This window comes from Python bivittatus, unplaced genomic scaffold, assembly GCF_059951505.1.
Source record: "Python bivittatus isolate LINGU-HERP-01145 unplaced genomic scaffold, Pbiv_v1 ctg000340_np1212, whole genome shotgun sequence".
Classification (NCBI taxonomy): Eukaryota; Metazoa; Chordata; class Lepidosauria; order Squamata; family Pythonidae; genus Python; species Python bivittatus.
Genome location: NW_028277056.1, coordinates 10408627 through 10429455, shown reverse-complemented (window position 1 = coordinate 10429455; position 20829 = coordinate 10408627). Strand labels below are relative to the sequence as shown.

The following is a 20829-nucleotide window of genomic DNA, read 5'->3' as shown; positions in this document are numbered from 1 at the left end:
TCCGGACTGACCCCTGGCTCGGATTCGCCAGGGATAGGCGAGTGTGCAAGAAACAAAGACCTGGCGCTGCGCCTCCAGGGCACACACCCCTCCGAAGCTCCCAGGGGACCCCATTCCCGCCCATTGTCTGAGACCCCCATCGCAACCCGCCAGGAGAGCGAAGAGGGAGGAAGAGCGAGAGGGCAGGCGCGCGACGGAGAGCCCGTCTGCATGGCCCGAGCGGGCCGCCTCTCCCCGCCCGGTCCCAGACAAAGGAGCCCGTCGGCGCCACCCTGCAAGGCGCAGGGAAGGTGGGGGTGGCGAAAGGCGGCCAGATTCCCCCCCCCGGTGCAGGGGAAGGGAGGGGGCGAGGGAAGAGGAGAGAGAGGGGAGGCCGGAAGGAGGCGAGGGAGGGGGAGGCTTGGCTGAAAAGGAAGAGCGGTGCTCGGGCTGCCCCTGATCGCGAAGCGGAGCCGGTGCGGGCACCATGGCTCCGTCCTGCAAGAACTGGCTCGCCAACGAGGGAAGCAAGCAGCTCCTCGTGGTAAGAGCGAGCGTCTCCCGCGTGGCTTGATGGGGGGGCGGGGGGTGTCTGTATGCGCGCGCGCTGGCGATTGCGGGTGCCCCGGGCGCCCCGGGCGCGCGCGCCGGCCGCCCGGCGCGGGCGCGGGAGGGGCGAAAACTGCGGGACTTGCGGGTTTGCTGCTCCTCTCCTGCACGCGCGCGGAGCGTGGAGGAAGCGCGTCTCCGGAGCAGGTTGACGGGAAAAGAGGGCTCCTGAGCGTGTGCAGGCGCTCGCTTGGCAATGGCTCTCGGACGCGCAAGGGAATTGGATCTGATTTCCAAGGGGTCCTGACAACCGCGGGCGTGGAAGTTGACTTCCCAGACATTACTATACTGTACTCGTGGATAGCCGGGCACCACCTATTCATGTCAGATAAAGTCCTGGCAGATGCGTCTGCCAATGTGAATCGGGGTTAGGGCGAATTTTGGTTAGCTGTTTTGTGACTTAAAGGGTTGGGCATGCCCAGCTGGCTTAGTTAGATTGTGGTTCAAACTCAGAAGATGGATTCAGTGTGTTGTGTGAATGCAGCTACTGAGTGGCAAGGTTAACAGCACAGTCCTATCCTTGAACTGGCAGACAGGTAGGGGGACACCAGTTATGCTCCTCTGAAAACTGAGCCCTGTTCTTCCTCAGTAGTAAGGCTGGGAATTGGTGCTGTCCTTACAGTTTTAATGTGGAACAGTTCAATGAGAGGTGGATTTTCCTGCCTGCATTCCTCTTCCCAACCATATGATCTTCCAGAAGGTAAAAAAAAAAAAAAGTAAAAATTCGGTGGGCTTGATGACTATAGACATATGCCTTGGATCAAGAGATTTTAGCAGCCTTTATAAGTTTTCAGAGTGTTGGCAACCTTCACGCTGTCAGAGGTCAGCCTGTAAGCCAACCTTTTTCTGATTGTGGTCTACAGATAGTTCTCGAATTATGACCACAATTGGGGCTGGAACTTCTGTCGCTAAGCAATGTCGTTAAGTGAGTCACACCCAATTTTGCAACCTTTTTTGACCCGGTCATTAAGTGAATCACACAGTTGTCAAGCGAATCTGGCTTCCCCCATTGACTTTGCTTGTTGGAAGCCCCCTGGGAAGGTCGCAAATGGTGATCATGTGACCCCGGGATGCTGCAACCGTCGTAAATGCATGCTGGTTGCCAAGGGTCCAAATTCTCATCATGTGACTGTGGGGGTCACTGAAATGGTCATAAGTGTGAGGACTAGTCTTAAGTCACTTTTTCCAGTGCTGTGGTAACTTTGAACAGTCATTAAACAGTCATAAGTCAGCTACCTGTAATGCTCTTCTAGAACAGCAGCTTCACTTCAGCTCCTTCATATCCCAATCAATAAATGCTGCAAGAGAATGGCAGTGCTTGCAGCAAGCAGCCATAGCTGGCAACCCCCAGAAACATCCTGTGCAAAATGGGATTAGTGAAGGCGACCTGGTGCTACCTCTCTGCCAAATGATAAAACCCGCAGAAATATAGCCTGGCAAAATATTATGTTGGCAGAAGCAACATAAAATTTGCAATGCATTAATTTGGGACAGAAACAGCAATAAACAGGTGGGAGAACTAGGTTTTCTTTCCTGGTTTAAATTGATCTCAATACCAGTCCTTTAAAGGGGGGGAGGAGGAGGAGGAGGAGGAGGAAGAATAGCACTCTTTCAAAAGACCACTGAACATGTGACTAAACAGGAACTCTTTTGGGAACCTGTTAGTTAGGCATTAGGTGGGCAGATACATCTATGGGAACCGGCTGGCAGGTCTCAAGCCACATGGGCAACGAAGTGAGAGCAATCCCTGTGACTGAGGCAGCAGCCAAAATCAGCCAATAGGAGCTGGGCAGATCCCAGCCCCTGACAGCGCCACCCCCAGCATGGCATTGCAGAACATTCATATGGCAAGATTTCTTTTGGAAGGAGGGAAACCACCTTAAGTTAAAGACAAAATGAAGCTGACCTATGGTGGGCTGGGACTATGATGAATATTCATTGTATCCCCAGCCTACCATAGGTCAGCTTCATTTTATATGCCTTTAAAAATGCCTAGCAAATCATCTTCATGCCATAGTTAGCGGGCCATGATGAAGAGCCCTCATAGACTTCAGTGGAAGTTGCTCCCCAATAGGTTGGTGTAGAATTGCATCCTGAATAATCATGGGTACGGGGTAAATGTTTGTAACTTTAGAGAGGGTGAAGGGTTACTAAATTCGCTTATACTTGTGATGAAGGTTGGAAGTCACTTTCTTATATACTGTATTTCTTTTCTCTTTTTTTATTATATTCTTACGCTTTTTTCTTTCTTTTTTCTTTCTTTTTCCTTGCACTTTTTACTCCTTCTTTCTATTCTCTTTTCTTTCCTGAAGTTTAGTTCCTATTAGGTTTTACTAGTATAATCTAAATTCTTTATAAAAATTATACATAAACTGAATAATCATGGGTATGGAGCCAGAGGGGTTGAACTGGATGAGTGAAGGGTGGGCTGTTTTATATGTATCATCAAATTAAAATAGTGGATTAGCAAATGTTAGTGGGTCAGCAAAAGAAATGCATAATGGAGTAGTATATAAATACAGTAGTACATAAGAGGTATTAGTTCTATATATGGTAGACACATGCTGTTTGGCTTGCAAAAATCAGGATGATTACTAATTAGCCATAAAGAAATATTAAAGTACCCCTTTCCTGCTCCACTGTTAGACTGCTAAACAGCAAATCCATTAAAATACACATGTGTTGGACATTACAAATATTCCTGACACCCAACAGTTCCCTCCCCATTCTTTTGGGGAGACTATAACCTCTGCTCTCAGATCTGCTGAGATGCCAAATTTGGGGGAGAATTAAAATTTGTATCCAGCAGTGGGGTGCAGAGCAGTTACCAGCAGCAAGAAGTTGGGGTGCATTGGAGCAAGTGGAAGCAGGGAGGTTTGCCAGGCCAAAGGAGTGGCTAGCCCAGTGCAGCTGCTCAAGAAATATCTTGCATTGAACAGGGCACTAAAACTGCTGATTGTTCCTCCCAGGCCCATCCAAGTCACGGTCCACAACGTTCATCCTGAGACAACAGGCTCAGTTCAGGTTAATGCAAAATCACAGATAAGTCAAAAATAGCACAACTGAAATCAGGAGTGCAGCTTTCTTTCCCCCACATACTTCCATGTTTGAAGTTTCCAGTCAATAACCATGCAAATGATGGTGCATTGTCCACCCTACTATTTTTTGGGTGGGGCTGCCTTCAAATCAGTATTGACTCCTGGCAACTGCCTGGACAAGTCCCTGCAGTTTTCTTGGCAAGATTTTGGAAGTGGTTTTCCCCTGCTGCCTCCTCCCTAGGGCTGAGGGAGAGGGCTGGCCCAAGGTCACCCAGCTGGCTTCCTGCCTAAGGCTGGACTAGAACTCAGGAGTGGCAGAGAAGGAGAAGTGAAAACGCCCTCCTTCCTTCTGTGCCACTGTTCTGCTATGGCTGAAATTGGGCCCCTGGGCTTGGGGTGCTAAAAACTCAATTTGTGGCTATCCCGTGCAACATTTGGAGTTCTGCAGCCCTTCTATTTTGTTCAATTAATTAATTAATTAATTAAATCAATTTGTAAAGCTGCAGAACCAATGACTCTTGGCAGTGAACAATAACAAACAGAATACAAGCAGCCTAAATACCAAATACAATTACATCTCAAATACAAGAATTAAATACACATATTAAAATCCATAGCAGTTGAGAAAAACAACACAGTCAGCGATGCTAAGACAGCCAGGAGATGGGTCCTTTCACACACGTGGGGGTGGGTGGGTGGACGGACGGACAGACAGACAGACCTGTCTGGCCAATGGTTCATATCCTCTACAGAACGTTTAAACTTCAGATCTACTGGCAGTACAACAGTTGTAGATTTTGATCACATAAATAGCGCATGCTTGCAGCTGATTCTCTAAGGATGGCAGAATGCCTCGCCTACTTCCAAATGTATGTAAAGCCTGGGAACCAGATGTTGAGCTAGCATAGCAGAGTCACAAGTTCAAAATCCATCTCACTGTTAAAGCTCCCTGGGTGACTTTGGGTCACTTGGTCTCCTTCAGACTAGCTTACTGCACAAGACTGTCGTAGGTATATAATGAAGGGAAGACCTCCTTGTAAGTGGCTCTGAGCTCTCGGAGAAAAAGCAGAATATAAATTTAGCAAATAAATACAGTCTACAGAACTGGCTTTCTGTAAGAGCTCCTTGCCAATAGAAAGTTAGCAAGCAGGGAAATGATCTTTCAACGTGAGATACTGCTTTTCCATTTGCAGAGTATTTTCATTTCAGGTAATCAGAAAATTATTAACATAATGTTACCCTTCATTTTACCCACTCATTCTGCTGCGTAAATATGCCTTTTCCCCAGATGTCTTTTCCTAGCTGGCTGAGTTTGGACAAACACTTAACTTGGTTGCTGAATTAAATCTTTTTTCTGAGTTCACACATTATATCAAGATATAAAGTCCCCAGAGGGGGCTGTGTTTGCCCAAGACACTATTACAAAAATTAGCCCCCATTAAAAGTAACCAACTCTTCGTGTTGTATAGCACGGCCACTATGTCCTCATTAAGCCTGCCATGCAGTCACATCCACTGAATGTCCAGCATGATTTTTGGAATATCTCCTTGTGCTCCAAGATGTCCCTGGGAGGTGGGGGTGGGGTCAAAAAAGTCAAGATAGCAGCCATGATGGTGCGATTGAAGCCCAACCTCTTTCTGATGTGCATCACAGCACATGTAAAAAGGGACGAGCTTTGATCTTACAGCTGCGGCCACCTTCTTGATGTTTTTGACTGCTCCTACACCCCTGTTTGTGCTTAAATGATAAATTTTTGAAGTGTCTGTGATCCTCCTTTAGGAGACACTAGCAATGGCTGTCTTCACTCAACATGCTAATCCCTGAACCCAGATTAACCAAACACAGTGTGGCCATAATATGCTGTGCTTAGTCAAAGAAAACTATTGTGGCTTAATCAGATGACCTGATTTACAGGATGTATTAAACTGATGGCTGGTTTTCCCAACGTCCCAAGCCACAGGCTACCAACTCCATTCTAACTTAGTTCAGCAAGGTGTAAGAATTCATCATAGAATGATGCCAAAGATCTGAGTTCAGTAGCCACGCTCCTGCTAAGCGTATACAGATTGCTAAAAAAGGGCCAAGTAATTAAGTAGCAGCAAGACCTGTTCAAAAAGAAAAATGCTTGTAATAAACCTGCCTTGGATGCAGAATATGGACTTTGCCCACTGTCTATCAATATTAAGAGACATTCTTTATATTTGATTTATTCGTTGATATATTAAATATGATTGATTTATTAAAAATACAGAGGATAGGGAAGCTTCAGTTCTATCTAAATTACATCTTAAGCGAAAGAGACAGGAAATTCCCCTTTTGTCTCTTCAACCCAGAGATTCATTTAATTAACAATAGGCTGGTGAGAAATAGGTACGAAGACAAGATGTGAAGAATCTTCCCCTCACCTCTCTTCTCATTTGCTCTCCTGGTCAAGGGGAGATGCCAAGAAATGATACAATCTCCAAGAAGTGGTGACAGGTCAAGAGAGGGGAGAATATCTTTTAAATAGGAGGAGACATTTTCTTTTTAGAAGGGTTTATGGCTTTAGGGAGGAGGAGAGCATAATTCAGTGGCAAAGCAACTTCTTTGTATGGCTTTAGCAGAAAAATCCTCTCCCTAAAATCTTGGAAAATGCTGGTCCTCAGCCCAGACTAAAGGCTGTAGATCAAACATGACTAACCTGGGATCCTCCCAGATGTATTGGATGTGTGATGTGGGCTTTTTGGAAACTTGGCTTAAATCGAGTCCTAAACTGGGTGCATACCTTATCCTAAAGCCATCTGGTGATTTAATGCATTTTGGGTCAGCACCCCAAGGCAAGCATTGTGGTTTGCAAACTGTGATTTATGATCTAGCATGTTGAGAATCCAACCTATTGTAATGTACTAAAAAAAGCTGAAGGAGTTACGACTGATTCTACAAAACAGGCAGTTTATTTACAAAATGCATATCCCAGATTTCCATTGCTTTATTTTAACAATGCCAGAGCACAGATAACAGTTCAGTTAAGATTGCAAAATGCCTGAGTTACAGTGTTTTAAATTAAAAACATTGAATGTAGAAATGGTTACCAAAGATGACAAACTAAACAAAACTTCTGAAAACACTCTTAAATAACATGCATGTGGATGAACAGACAAGACATCAGGTAGTGCTGGAACTTTATACAGCTACATGCCAACCATTACAGGTCAGAAGGGGGGTGGGTAATAGCCTCCATCAGGATTTCACAATATGGGATAGGCATGTTTAATCTTCTTTCTCCTCTTCTGATGCTGGTGCAAACTGCGAGGCCTAGCAGAAGGTTTAGAAAGCCATGGAGGTGTGTATTTGGGTATGACCTTGACTTAATGGCACATAATCAATATGTATGTTCACTAATGACAATTATATGATGCCAGTGGAAGCATGTGCATCTGGGGGGGACAGGTTTCAAATGATTAAATGTTCATCATGGCATCATGATGCAAGTTCTGCTCCTTTTGTACTGGCATCGGAACCTCACACACAAATAGGTAGGGGGTGCAGCATCCTGACGTTGCAATGCAATTTTTGCTGTTTGGATAGAATCGCAGCTTGCTGTAACACCCCCTGACTAGAAGCTGTTTCTCTAAATTTTGCCCTGGATCACAGCCATTCTATTGGTAATGATTTCTTCCTCCTGGAATTAGATAAAGAAGAAAATACGTCACTTGATATTCAGTTTCCCCTTCAGATCAGCTAGCCAGGGAAGGAATGATGTGCATATCAGCTTCATGGGTTTGTACATGTGAGGCTCCATCAGAGACCTCCCCATATATTCTCTTTCTGATTCGTGGAACCTTCACCTATATTGGGGGCTGTGGCCCCATCCCATCTCTGTCTGATGTAAAGCATTTGATGTTCTTCTTCATCCCAGGAAGTTCTAGCCCTACGTGTGATGACAGTGGGGTAGGGGCTACCTTTTTCATGACAAGATTTGTCAGGGCATTGTTTTAAAAAGTATCTAAAAACACCTTTTCGTTTGTACAGAAGAGTGACAATTCGGCCACCTTCACAATGAAATTCTATGCAGCTCAGCTCAGAAATACAACTCAGTGGGTGTAATGGTATGTGGGAACGACCTTGGGAGACTGGGCAATAAGACACAGCCAACAGAAGAGTCAGATAAAAGGCAGCTGAGCCCAGAGCAGGAATGTGGGTGGGGCAAGAGGCTCAGAACAGACCCTCCCTAGTTTTTTGGGATGTAAAGGGGACAGGGGTGGGGTGGGGAGAAAAGTACTTTCAGACTTGCAAGAGTCTGTTAATGTAACTTTATAATAAAGTAGAATTAGCTCATCTGGTCATGTTTCCTGTCTGATCTACCTTGTAAAGCTGACAGTGGCGTCAATAGACCTTGTTCCCAAGTAAGTCATCAGCAAGGGCTAATCTGGATTAATAACAGGGTGTGTAATGTATAGGCCATCAGTTTAAAATAGGGATGCTGTAAAAATTATTTAATCATCCAATAACATTCTTCATAATGCAACAATATTTAAGGGGCATTAGAAGCCTGATCTGTGTACCCCAATGGCTTGTGCGCTCCAGAAAGCATTTAAACTGTATTTCTAGTACAACAGAGAGTTTTAAACTGTCAATTTACATAAATTGTTGGGCAGCTCCAGGAAGCTCCAGTATTGCAAATGGGGAGGGGATTGCTTCATGCAATGATTTGGCAGGACAGTGATCTGTAAGAGGGAGGGAAGGAGGCCATCTGCACTATGACATCATCATGCAAATACTATGAATTGTGTGATGCAAATGACATCATTTGTATCAATTCTGTGATGTCATGGTGGATGTGATGTCACTGTGGCTTCTAGTGGATGTCTGTGGAGCCACTACATGAAAGAAACTTGTTGAAGGGGAAAGAGAGCCTTCTTCAAAGGTCTTAAGCATTTCTACTTCTCTAATGCCATTCTAAGAAGAGCTCCCCTACTAATCCTTCATGAAGGATCTACTGAGATACTTAGATTCTTGATAAACTTGCAGATGCTTTATGTGTCAGTAACTTGTGGGTTACAGGACTACCTAACTGAACATGAGAATTAGAAGTGGGAGAAGAAAGTATCTGAACTCTTATCTCAAAACACACTAATCAGGTTCAAAAACTGAGGTTGGTCATGATAGTAGGCAAGAACTATCTGTGATATGAAGAAGAAACCCCCCTCTTTAACCTACCAAAGCCAGAGTCTGGGAATGTAAAGAAATGGCCCTCATCCCACAACAAGTTTAATTAGATCAGTGGGGGAATTAGTGAGTTGTGCGAATGCCCAGAGTGTCATTTGTCCCAATCAATCTGAAGGAATTACATTTAATGCAAAGCAGACCCAACCATGCACAGCCAATGGTGGTTCATCTGATAGACCATGAATAAACAAAGTGTAGGTTAGATGATGTATGAAACCTGCCATTGTAAAAAACATCTGTTCCCCACATCAGCTTGTTCATAATATGTGCTCATCATAAGAGGGTCTTTTCTCACTCACTCCCACAACTGAGCTGTGGGTAATAATGCAATCTCGCTGACTTTTCAATACCAGGCAAATATTCACGTAGTTTGCCTGTTTTCCCAGGCTGTAAAGAAGCATCAGCTTTAGACAAATTGGCTTCAAACAGTTCTTTTAAAATGAAATATTGCTTTTTTATACATATATTGTCAAGGGATTTAATGCTCCCTTGTTGGTCCTGTATCTGCTGTATGCTTAACCATTATATCCCACTGAGAGCCAGTGATTTCTCTCAGCCCAACCTACCTCACAGAGTTTTGTTATAAGGAAAAATAGGAGCAGGCTAAGTTACCTACACTGCATCGAGCTTCTGAATGAAAAGGCAATATATACATTTAACAAATAAATAAACTAGATCAAGGAGGGTTTATTGTGGGAACTTTCAAAAGGATCGATTGATCTACTCATTTAACCATAGTAGTGAGGACTCTTAACAGATCCATTATCTGTAGGGTTAAATTAAGTCCACCCAGCCATCTGTGTTGTGGGGACATTTAATTCAGCCAATTAATCTGGTCAGTGGAGAAGGGGCTTCTGGAGGACATGGGATATCAGGCATTTCCTGGAAACTCTGTATTCCTGAAAGTGCCATTTGTCAGTGATAATTTCCACCCAATCATATGAAATAGGTCAAATAGGTCAATAATAAGTCAATAAAAATAGGTCAAATAGGTCAATAAAAGTGCCATTTGTCAGTGGAAGCAATTACCAAGGTGCTAAGGCCATAGTTGTTCCTTCGTTCGATGTCTTCAGATTGAGGCTGGACGGCTGATTCTCACAGATGTTTAAATGTGGATTGCTGAGCATAGGGGGATAGACTTGATGGCCTCAGTGACCCCTTCCAGTGCATGATTCCAAGGGTCGATCATTGCCATGTTTTATGGCAGCATGTTCTGTAAATCCATCTTCCCAACTGATCCCTTGCAGATATCTTGGGCCATTTGTATAGATGGGAACTTTGGGAGTTCTAATTTTAGTGCGCTTGGAGGTGCCAGATCGGGAACAATGCCAGGAGTGAATTGTGTTGTGTGAAGAAGGAATTGGTCCCCCCCCCCCCATACTAAACTGACCATTTAATAGTTTCCTTTGAGAACTTCAAGTTAGTCTTGGATTTTTTTCCAAGGTGGAGACGGGGCGGAAGAAAAGTAATACACCCTCTTTTCTTTCTCATCCCCATTTCTTCAGGCTGGGCACCCTCTTCTTAACTTCTAACATGGCTGTTTTAGCTAAATTGAAGACAAATCTGAGGCGATGTACTCACAATTTCTCTTGAACCCATCTGGTAAGACAATCAGACAGTACATTAAATTCTAAATTTGAAACCTGGGATAACCAAACTCAGTTTTTGGTTTTTGCCGTGCCCATATTATAAACCATACTGTGGCATAGTCCACTAAGATAATGGCTTACATGATCACATGCTGAACTATAAACCACCCAACCATATTTCAGCCCGGTACAATATGTTATGAGAATTTAGTTTTATTGCCTGGAGTACTCACACATTACAGTCATCATGAATGGTATTTTCACCAGCATTTCTTCCAAGAGTTCAGGCTGGCATGAATAGCTCTTTTTAACCTCACAACAACTGACCAAGGTGGACCGAGCTGAGAGGGACTCATCTAAATGCTTCATGTGAGCTTTGTGACTCATTCCCTGAAGGCAGTCCTTGGAATATCTCCAGAATTGGCCACCAAATACAACTGAGGAAGGAAAGGATGAAATACAAGGCAAAGGCCAGTGTGATATATAGGCTATGATGTTAGACTGGGATCAGGGAGGCTGAGTTCAAGTCCTCCCTTGGCCAAGGGTGCATGTGGGATGGAATGCTGACTGCCATAACTTACTTCCTTGGAGGTCTAGTCATGTCTTTGGTCCCAGCAGAGGTGGTGAACTGATGTCCAAGAGTGCCTCACCACAGATTCCTGTAGATTGGGATTATGTATTTGTTCTGATACAAGCATGCCACAGTTCAGGAATTGGACTTGCACTCATATCAAGATTGTACACAGACCAGTCCCTCTCTCTTAGCTTAACCTACCTCACAGGGTTGTTTGAGGATAAAGTGAGGGAGATCCATCTCCCATCAAAGCTGCCTAGAGGAAATAATAGGAAACCAGTGGAACAAATACAGAAATAAGTGATGCGAAATATGTTTGAATGGTGGAAGGTGGGAGGGCTTTGAAGGAAATAAAATGCGTAGCAGAGAAAATTCCAAATTCAGGGAAGTGGAGGCTCATTTGGGGAAAAAAGACTGTCTTGCTGTCCTCTTTTGTTCTTGATTAGCCTCCAGCTTTACATTTTAAAACCACGTGTCCCCCCTCCTTTATTTTTTCCTGCCTACTTATCCATAAATTCTTTACTAATCCTTTGTGTATTTAGGCAACATCGGAAGTGCACCAAAAAGCAACTGGTTAAGGCCGTGCACATTCCCCCCCTTTTCTTTTTTTTTTTTTTAGTTTTATAAATCTTTTTCATTTTCCTTTCTGCCCAGCTCCCAAGTCTCTGATCATTTGTTCCCTGGGTATCGTCCATAATGGGGAAAGTTTCTGCTTTTGAACATGTGGTTTCTAATTACTGTGGATTTCTTTTCCCCCTCCCCTTTACCTCCTTCAGCTGCTCTGGCTATGTCTCAACGTGGGACTGTTTTGGAAAACTTTCCGGTTGTATTATCGTGAACCGCAGTATTACTATTTACATCAGATGCTGGGGGTAAGTGGCGGAGGAGCGATTCTTCCTTCTCGGGTCTACGGGGAAGTTAGTGGATGAGCTGGGCTAATAAGGAAGATGTGAGACTTCTGGGGAAGTTCAAGGAAAGGCGTGGGGATGGGCATTTGGGTTAGGGTAGGGGAAGACAGAGGGTCTGTCTTTGAGTTGAGAAAAGGACTCCGCCAGACTTCGTAAGGTCCTGGGAAAGCAAACCTCCCACCCTCTGCTCCCAGCTGCAGACTGACTTTCTGATATCTGCTGCATGAACTGAGTTCAGCAGATCGTCGGACTTGTTCTGTTAGTCATGGTTACGTTAACCAAGCTCGTGGGCTTGTTCCGGTGAGCACTTCCAAATGTGGATGTCTCGAGGGACGTGATTGTTTTCGTTATTATTTTTTTAATGCGTGCTTGCATCTCTTTGATTCCATTCTCCTGAGTCCGTTGTGCAATTCATTCCGAAATTAAAAAAGAAACTGCGGGTGGGGAAAACCAGAATTGAAAAAAAATTCTTTTGAAAGGCTTAGCTTTCTCTTTTCTCTCAGTGGAGAGGAAATACAGATTTTCAAGCAGTATCATAGATCAGGCTACCACAGCATTATTCTGCAGTGAAACAAATGAAACTTTCAAACTAGATTGCAGCCAGGTTGTGGATTTTCACGCCTGCCTTCGTAACCGAGGAACTCTGGTTGCGTTGCCTGAGGTCAGTGGGGCTTATTCCAAACTTAGTCGTTATTTGAAAAGGTAGATGTTGGAGGAGAACCTACAATGTGATAACCCCAAATCAGAAAGACTCTGGTAGCACCTTTTCAGACTAGCAAATTTCAGCTGCATTTGATGAATGAGCTACGGCTTATGAAAGTTCATGCCTTTTAATAAAATGTCTTAGTTTGAAAAGGTGCTACCAGTCTCCTTTGAATTTCTGTATTTCAAAGTGTGCCTTTCTATATAGATAAATGTTGGAATAAGCCCTGCTGAGCTCAGTGGCTGGGTTCACACATTGTATTAAGCTACAGTTTCTTTTAAATATGGTTGGTTGAATTGGGAACAATTGGCTGGAATCACAGAGTGAGCTAAACAATAACCCTTGGATTATAAAGCACAAAAAGTTAAGTTGATACAACATATTAAACTGAAGCCAAACAAATTACATTATGCCTTAGGGTAGTGTGTAAATTCAGCCAGTGTGTCTGAACAAATGCTGGTGGGATCAGGTTGCAAAAATTCCCTTTTGTGTGAGGTATATATGTATGAGTGAGTTCCCTCCCACCATTTTGATCTCAAATATTTCAGACATTCAAAAACCCCATATTTTACAGCCGTGGTGAAATATGTGCTAGGATTAATAAGTGTAACCTAAATTAAAAGATTTTGAAATTCTCATGTTCATAAAAGGAGAATTAGGTTATGCTCCTCTCACTGTTTCATCTAGTGTTGTGCTGTTTGCTGTCCATGTTTTTAGTATTTCCTAGTCCTTTTATCTAACAGTCTAATCTTTATAAGACTACTGAAGAGAAACTCCTATGGAGTCATTTATAAAATATACTGATATAGATCTTCAAATGTTTAGTTGTAAATGCTGGGAAATGAGGGGTAAACGCCATGTTATTAGTGTGTAGTAATAATAGTCTGCCTTTAGATATATGATTTCACCAAGTGCAGTGCATTTTTAGGGGGAAGAGATGGCAACATGCCAGTCAACAGGGTTTTTTCCCTTTCTTCTGCAGTCATAAATACCACGAAAAGTCCCTCCCACTCCCCATGAAGCTATGAGATTGTAGCTACGCAAGGGGTAGGAATGTGCTTTTTAAGAGAAGCATTCCCATGGATGGATATTAGGAGCTTCCCCTAAACTATCCACTGCTACGTCTCTAGAAGTTAAAGAAAATCAGAACATGAGGCCTCAGCAAGTGTAACATGCAGTTTGACCCTTAGAAGAGAATATGTGTAGCTCAGGGTTGAACTGGGGAGTCCCTGGGGTTCTCTGAGATTGGTTGTTTTCTTGCAAATGTTTCGTTACCCAGCTAGGTAACATCTTCAGTGAAGTTGTCAATGTGATGTAATTTGTAAATCAGTAATTTGTAAATCAGTGTAAGTTATCAATCAGTTTTTGTGGGCATCATTGCATGGGGTGGGGGTGGCCACTTGGCTTGATGGTAGAGCATAAATCTTCACATGCAGAAGTTCAAACCTAATAGCTTCATGTAGGGCTGAAAAAATGTCTGTATTACATCAGTTACCAAGAAGGTTCAACAACACAGAGATAAACTCAGTGGCTCTACTCTCTTAAACCAGCCCAGTTGCATTGCTAGTGGTTCTGGCAGTAGGCAGTCAGTCTAGTCCTTATGATTCTTCCTTTATATTGGTTGGGTTTTACACATTGCACCAAGCCAAGGAAGTTGAGTCACGCCTTCCACTAATCAAACCCACGTTAAGCACCTCATCTTGTCTACCCACGTTAAGCACTTTATCTTGGAGTAAAGAGGAAGAGAGTTGCTGTAAATGAAATCATAGCTGCAGAATTACTGGGTAGTTTGTGGGTGATGCAGACAAATGCTCAAAATTGGACATGCTAAATTCATGCAGCTCAAGTAACATTTGCCAGAAAATGCATGAAAACTGCTTACGGGCTTTTAGCAATTGTCCAGGCAACAACTGTTCCCTCCACCTGATGCTTTGGGATCTTTGTTCTAACCAGTGATGTATTCAGTATCCAGAATCAAAGCAAGAAAGGGGTTTGGGATCCAAGGTGGGTGCAGCTGATGTGTGAACTCAACACCCAATCTGAAGCACCTTTTCCATCTCACATCTGATCCCTGCACATGCTTTGCTCTAATAAACATTATAGAAAGAACAGGAAGCTGAACCACAGCTGCTTATGTGTGTTCTAGTCTCTCAACTGTACAATAAATACTTTAGTTTTTGGCTTTCGCTAAAAAAGGAGATATAAGCTCATATCACCTCCACTCTTGTCTGGAATCTAAGGAGGAACATGCAAGCCATATTCTGTACACATGAATAGAATTCATGATTTGCAAATGGGCAGCGCTGGGTCAAATCTTTCATATCCTCAGCTGTGATTTTAAACAAGAACAGAATTTGATCCTGGGATTCTTGGCATCTCAGTTTGCATTTTTAAACTGAACATCTATGTCCATTATTTTTATCCATAAATTGTCTTTCAAATTAAATACATACTGCAATGAAAAGTTTTCTTGGATAATTCTACGCAGTTCCTCTCCCCACTCGGTTTGCTCAATTCAGCCACTAAGATGGTCAACCATTTCTGCTTCTGGTAGCGTACAATTACAATAACAGAGTCAACTTCCCACCCCCACCCCCAACATTTGGGGAATATATTTTATTCTAGTATTCCGTGAGATTTTGCTTCAAGTCTCATGGAATTAGCTTCTTTCTCACTGGTCAGGCAGACAGCAGTAGGACCCTATTAGCCATTGCAGCACATCATTGTGTTCTGTGATGCCAAGCCTTGCTCTGTAATAGAGAAGCTCGCTCTTTTATCTGATCTTTCTTCCCAACTCCTTGTCTTGGAGGACTAAGTAGGCCAAATAGATTAACTGGAATAAGTGTTCCCATGACAAAGCAGCCTAGCTGAGTTAATTGAATCCTGTGCATAACCTGTTTAGGGCTAAACTTAACCCTTTGGGGAGTTAATTATGTATGTCAATTGACTCTTTGGTGTGTTTCCACAACACATTAATCCCTTCTCATTTATTCAGCTAAGTGTGTTGTGGGAACCAGGCTAACCAGTGAGTATCCACTTAACAATGTAAAATAACAGAAATGTTTGAAAAGGAAGATACAGTACTTCAAAGCCATTTGAAAGTTATTTAAACTTGATCTTTTTTCAAAGGCTTGGGAAAATGGTCAAAACAGCTAAAATAGTTTCCTGCCACTGAAACATCAACAAGGTGGGTTCCAGAAGCGTTGGGATGGTGCCACCCCAGAGAAGATGCTCCCGTGGATTGACAATCATCCGTTTGGGTGGGAAAGTGAGAGAAAAACCCTGTGGTAGTGATCACACAGCACAAGCAGGCTGGGTGGGGAATAAATACCTTTACAATTGTGGGATTCACACCTCACACTATGACATAGCTTGTTCATGATTTATTGACCAAGCTGCAATTGGTTGTATATGCACAATATGCTAAACTATCAACTGTGGTTCAGAAATGGTTAGATTCACATAAGTTTCCAAAAGATAACCAAAGAATTAGTGTGATATGTGAACCAAACCAGTGCTGTAAAAATGGCTTTCCCAGGTCTTCCCTAGATTTGCTTCTGGCAGTTGTACCATCAGTGGAAGGATGTGGAGGGGCATGGAGAGCAAAAGACAGGATGTTGTGCAGCAGTTCAGGTGAATTGTCCCGAATCAAATCCTTGGACTAAGTTAGCTTCATGCCCTCAGTAATTCTTAATCTGACCCAGCTCTGACAAGAAAGAGCACAAGAAACAATAGCTCTCATCCAACAGGGGGTATCATAATTCCATCCTGGGACATCAACCAAACCGACAGCAGCCCCTTATCATATTAGGCAGAAGATACACACACACAGACACGCACACACACACACACTGTATACACATACATACAGTACTGTACACACAGATCTCTTTCTGTATATGTGTTTATACACAGACACACAAAGATATATGTGTCTGTATACACACACACACGCATACACATGTACAGCTAGGAATGCACACCTGTTTTTCAGAGCAAGGGGCCTAGAGACTGGTTTCCCCTAAACAAGCAGGACTGAGGTGGGGGGGGGATTAAATCTGCTTAAATTTAAATTAATTAAAACTAAATGCCCTGAATGGAATACACTTAATTAAATACAATGAATATTAAACAAAGGGAGCTCATTAAAAATTGCAATTCCCCTTGCGCTTTCCCTCATATTCCCTTTTCATCACAATGAAAACTGCAATGTGGTAGCAAATTTTGGAAGGACTTGGGTCACGAGACCCAGAAAGTATCCTGACCATTCAGAAAAAGTAAGTTTAAGTCCTCCCTGAGATAAACCAAGATGGTGGGCCTTTGGCATTCCATAGTGGTTTTGCCTCCAGCCCAGAATTCTGTCTGTCGGTCTTCGTTCTTGAGGACCTCCTGGCGATTTACATCTCCACAGAAAATTACAAGAGATAACTCACATGGGAAAACATCCGTGGTAGAAAAGTCAAGGCAGTATTAATTACAATTAAGTCAGCCCATTAACAACAGATGACATCATAAAGCATGACTTGCATATTTCTTGCAGGCGAGAAGATGTTGCAGGCTGGGATTCTAATCTTCCTCATTTTTGTTCAGCTAGGGTTGTGTCTCAGCAGAGCCTCTGCGTCTGTGCTCAACCTCAACTGCAGCCTTGTCCTGCTGCCCGTGTGTCGGGTTCTCCTGGCGCTGCTTCGCGGCTCTCAGAAGGTAAGAGAAGGCTTGAGCAAGAGGTGAGGACTTTTGGTGGGCAACGGGGGACAGTGGCTGCGAATGACAGCTTGCAATGCATTTTAAGCGGCCGTGCCCTCACTGTTTTATGACTCGGGTGATATACGATTATAATAAGTAGATTTTATTGCATTTTGACTTTCCTGGCTTTTAACTGATTAATGATCCATCTGTCGCGGGAAATGGTGCAGCCCCTAGAACTTTCTGCTGGGTTTTATTGACACGTGCCAACTTGTGTCCCAGTTGAAATCTTTTGGGAAAGGATGTAGCTGAAAGATGGCTTTGCATTCTTCTTTTTCCAGTTGCCCAGCCGAAAAGCCAGAAGGCTGTTAGATAAGAGCAAGACTTTCCATGTGACCTGCGGACTGACTATATGCATCTTTTCAGGTGTGTTCCTCCAGCACCAGAGTACGCTGGTTCTTGATGTGAAGGATACTCAATATAGGAAATATTCTGTCACTTCTTAAAAAAAGACAGTGCACGAGAGGGTGGTCTTCTATCATTCTTGCTTTTAAGTCTGCATGTTCGTATCTTTGTAACAGCGGCTGGTTGGAAAAGATCCTTTCAGCACTTCAGAAAAACATTTGGAGTGTACTCAGAAAACAGCAGTGAACATCTTCTAGAAAGTTTGCTGACACTAATCTGATCCAGATTAAACCCAGCAACACAAGTGCTGATTCAGCAAGGGCTATGCATCGCACGGATTCTGCTGCTTTCGTCACATTTATTTTTTTATTTATTTGTGCCAAATATTCTCTTCTCAGTTTCACTGCTAGGCCTTTAATGAAAAATTGGGGTTAGTTTAGAAAAATACTTCTAAAGAAAGGAAGAATTGTACAAATCGTTAATCTGAATACAGTTCCCATGCCTGGAGATTATGCTCTACCAGATCATCATCTGGGACCCCTTGGTTGTCTCTAGAAAGATGGGTGGCAGGCAAATGATTACCTCCTTTCCTTTCCTCTCCCCTCTGCCTCCTGTCTCCTTGGTATCCCCAGCTCCTTTTTGGAACCTTCTGGAGTTTGCTGATGTTGCAGTATCAAAATTTGGCAGAGTGATTTCCCAATGTCTTAAAAAATATGAAGATGAGTAGGTACATTAAGCTTGCCGAATGTTTAACCAGCTATTCTGCTTAGCCGCCAACACCTTAAAAAATGGGCTGAATTTTGGCTTTGCCTATACCAGGATATTACCACTGAGTGGCACCGCCCTTGTTTTCAGCTCTGGGAGGCTGAAAATAAAATAAAATAAAATAAAATAAAATAAAATAAAATAAAATAAAATAAAATAAAATAAAATACAATACAATACAATAAAATAAAATAAAATAAAATAAAATAGGACAAGCAAGCCCTACATGGCATGGGGCCAGGGTGTTTGAGGGACCACCTCATCCCAATTAGATCTACCTGTCCCATCCGATCTGGCAGACAGGGTGGGTTGTGGGCCTCGCCTACGAAGGAGTGTTATCTGATGGGACCCAGGAGGAGAGCCTTTTCTGCTGTGGCACCCACCTTTTGGAACATCATCCCCCCCTGAGGTAGATTGGCCCCGATCTTGTTGGCCTTCTGGAAGAGCCTGAAGACATGGCTTTGCCATCTGACCTGGGGATCCATTGACGGTGGAGAGTTTGCTAAATGGTTGTACTTTTAGGAAAATGAATGGGGCTCTCCCACAGGTTATTTATTTTTTTTAAAAAATTATTAAAGAGGTTTTTTTACCAAGTAAAAACAATACAAATTTGAAGAAAAAAGGAAATAAAAGTGATCAGTAAATAGGAAAGAAATGAAAAAGGAGAAAAAAGAAAGAGAAAAAAAGCTATAAAGAAGTGGCTTCCAATCTTCTTCAAAGCAGTTATGAATACTTTTATATTTTATCCTCTCTAAGCTTACATCATGTCTCCCTTCTTTCCATATTCTACACTTTCTAATCAACAAACTCATAAATCACAAGTTCATTTCTTTCTGTTTTCAGCAAAAAGCCCATAAAGGGTTTCCGGTCATTAACAAATGTAATTATTGTCTTTTTTCTTATCAAACAAGTCAGTTTTGCCGTCTCTGACTATTCTGTCATCTTCACCAACCATCCCTCCATTGTGGGTATTTCAGAATCTTTCCATCTTTCCCACAGGTTATGTTTTTGATGGTTTTAATAGTTTTAATGTTTTTAGTGGTTTTTAATGATTTTTTGCAGTTATTTTTTGGTGGTTTTTGTATTATTTTTTGGAATTTTTAACTTGGTAAGCCACCCTGAGTCACGGCAGTGAGATGGGTGGCTATATACATTTAATAAATAAATAATAAATAAACATAACTAGTAGGGTCTAAATGAGAGCGGTGATGGTAGTAACAACATTAGTCTGTTTCCCTTGTGTTGCCCAGAATTAACAGGAACAATATAGCATCACTCTGGGGCTATTATGATAGCAGTCACTTTTGATGTTCATGTTTGATGTGAGAGAATGCACATGCGCAAATGAGTAATGTCATTCAGAGCAGTGTCCAGTGAAGAATCTGCATAGAATAGCATGCATGACCAGTTATAATTTGGGGCTACCTTCTTTTTCAACCTTAGATCAGTTCCACATTTGCAAATTTGGCTCTCTTTGCTATGATCTGAAGCATGCCCATGGTTTTCACTTTTGCTACAGCTTGGCACAGCTTTGTGAAGAGTCATTTCTTACCTTCTATATCCACCTTCTCCAACGTGTTACCTTCCAAATGGGCTGGAACTGCAGAAATCACAGCCAACATGGCTATAGGTACAAACTGGGGACATTTGTAGAGCTAGTTTGGTGTAGAGATTAAGGCATCAGACTAGAAACCAGGAGACCGTGAGTCCTGTGTTAGACATGAAGCCAGCTGGGGGATTTTGAGCCAGTCACTCTTTCTCAGCCCTAGGAAGGAGCAATGGCAAACCACTTCTGAAAAAACCTTGCCAAGAAACCTGCAGGGACTTGTCCAGGCAATCGCCAGGAGTTAAGATTGACTCAAAGGCACAAAGTTTCAATTTGGTACCTTCCAAATTGCAGAATGGACTGGAATTGCAGAAATCAAAGCCAGCATGGCTATAGGCACCAAACTGGGGGTGTTTACAGCATATATTCATATTTTGGGCAAATAAAACTTTTAGAGATGTGCAACAAAGTATGTGTCTTCCACTTTTTTGCTACAACTCATCTCAGCCACTCTTTCGGGATTCTAAGAGAAGTAGCCAGAAACATTTGGAATGCAACAACTTGTCCAGTGATGGAATGAACCCTCTTCTTGAGGATTTATAATAAGTGCACTGCTATTTTTTACATATATTATATAGCATAACAATTTCTCTTGATGCATCTGACCTATGGATCCTGCAAACTTTGCAAAAATACATCTTGCTTTTTTTTACTCTCAAGATAGCATGAGTTTGTTGGTTTGGTTCTCTAAAAAGGAATGTCTGAGAAACGTTCCTTGTCTTTGCTGGCCTTCAAACTGTGTTATGTCTATACCTACAAAGA

General features: G+C 42.7%; 1 protein-coding gene across 1 annotated transcript in view; it reads left to right on the top strand.

Moving 5' to 3' along the window:
• The first annotated feature begins 411 nt into the window (after positions 1-411).
• The window catches only part of NOX4 (NADPH oxidase 4), a 120389-nt gene continuing 99971 nt past the window's right edge, over positions 412-20829 (top strand). Inside the window, exons 1-4 of the mRNA XM_088140547.1 lie at positions 412-523; positions 11774-11869; positions 17199-17309; positions 17633-17717. Coding sequence (XP_087996673.1) covers positions 467-523; positions 11774-11869; positions 17199-17309; positions 17633-17717 — 349 coding nt within the window. The 5' untranslated portion in view covers positions 412-466. The remainder of the gene's footprint in view (positions 524-11773; positions 11870-17198; positions 17310-17632; positions 17718-20829) is intronic.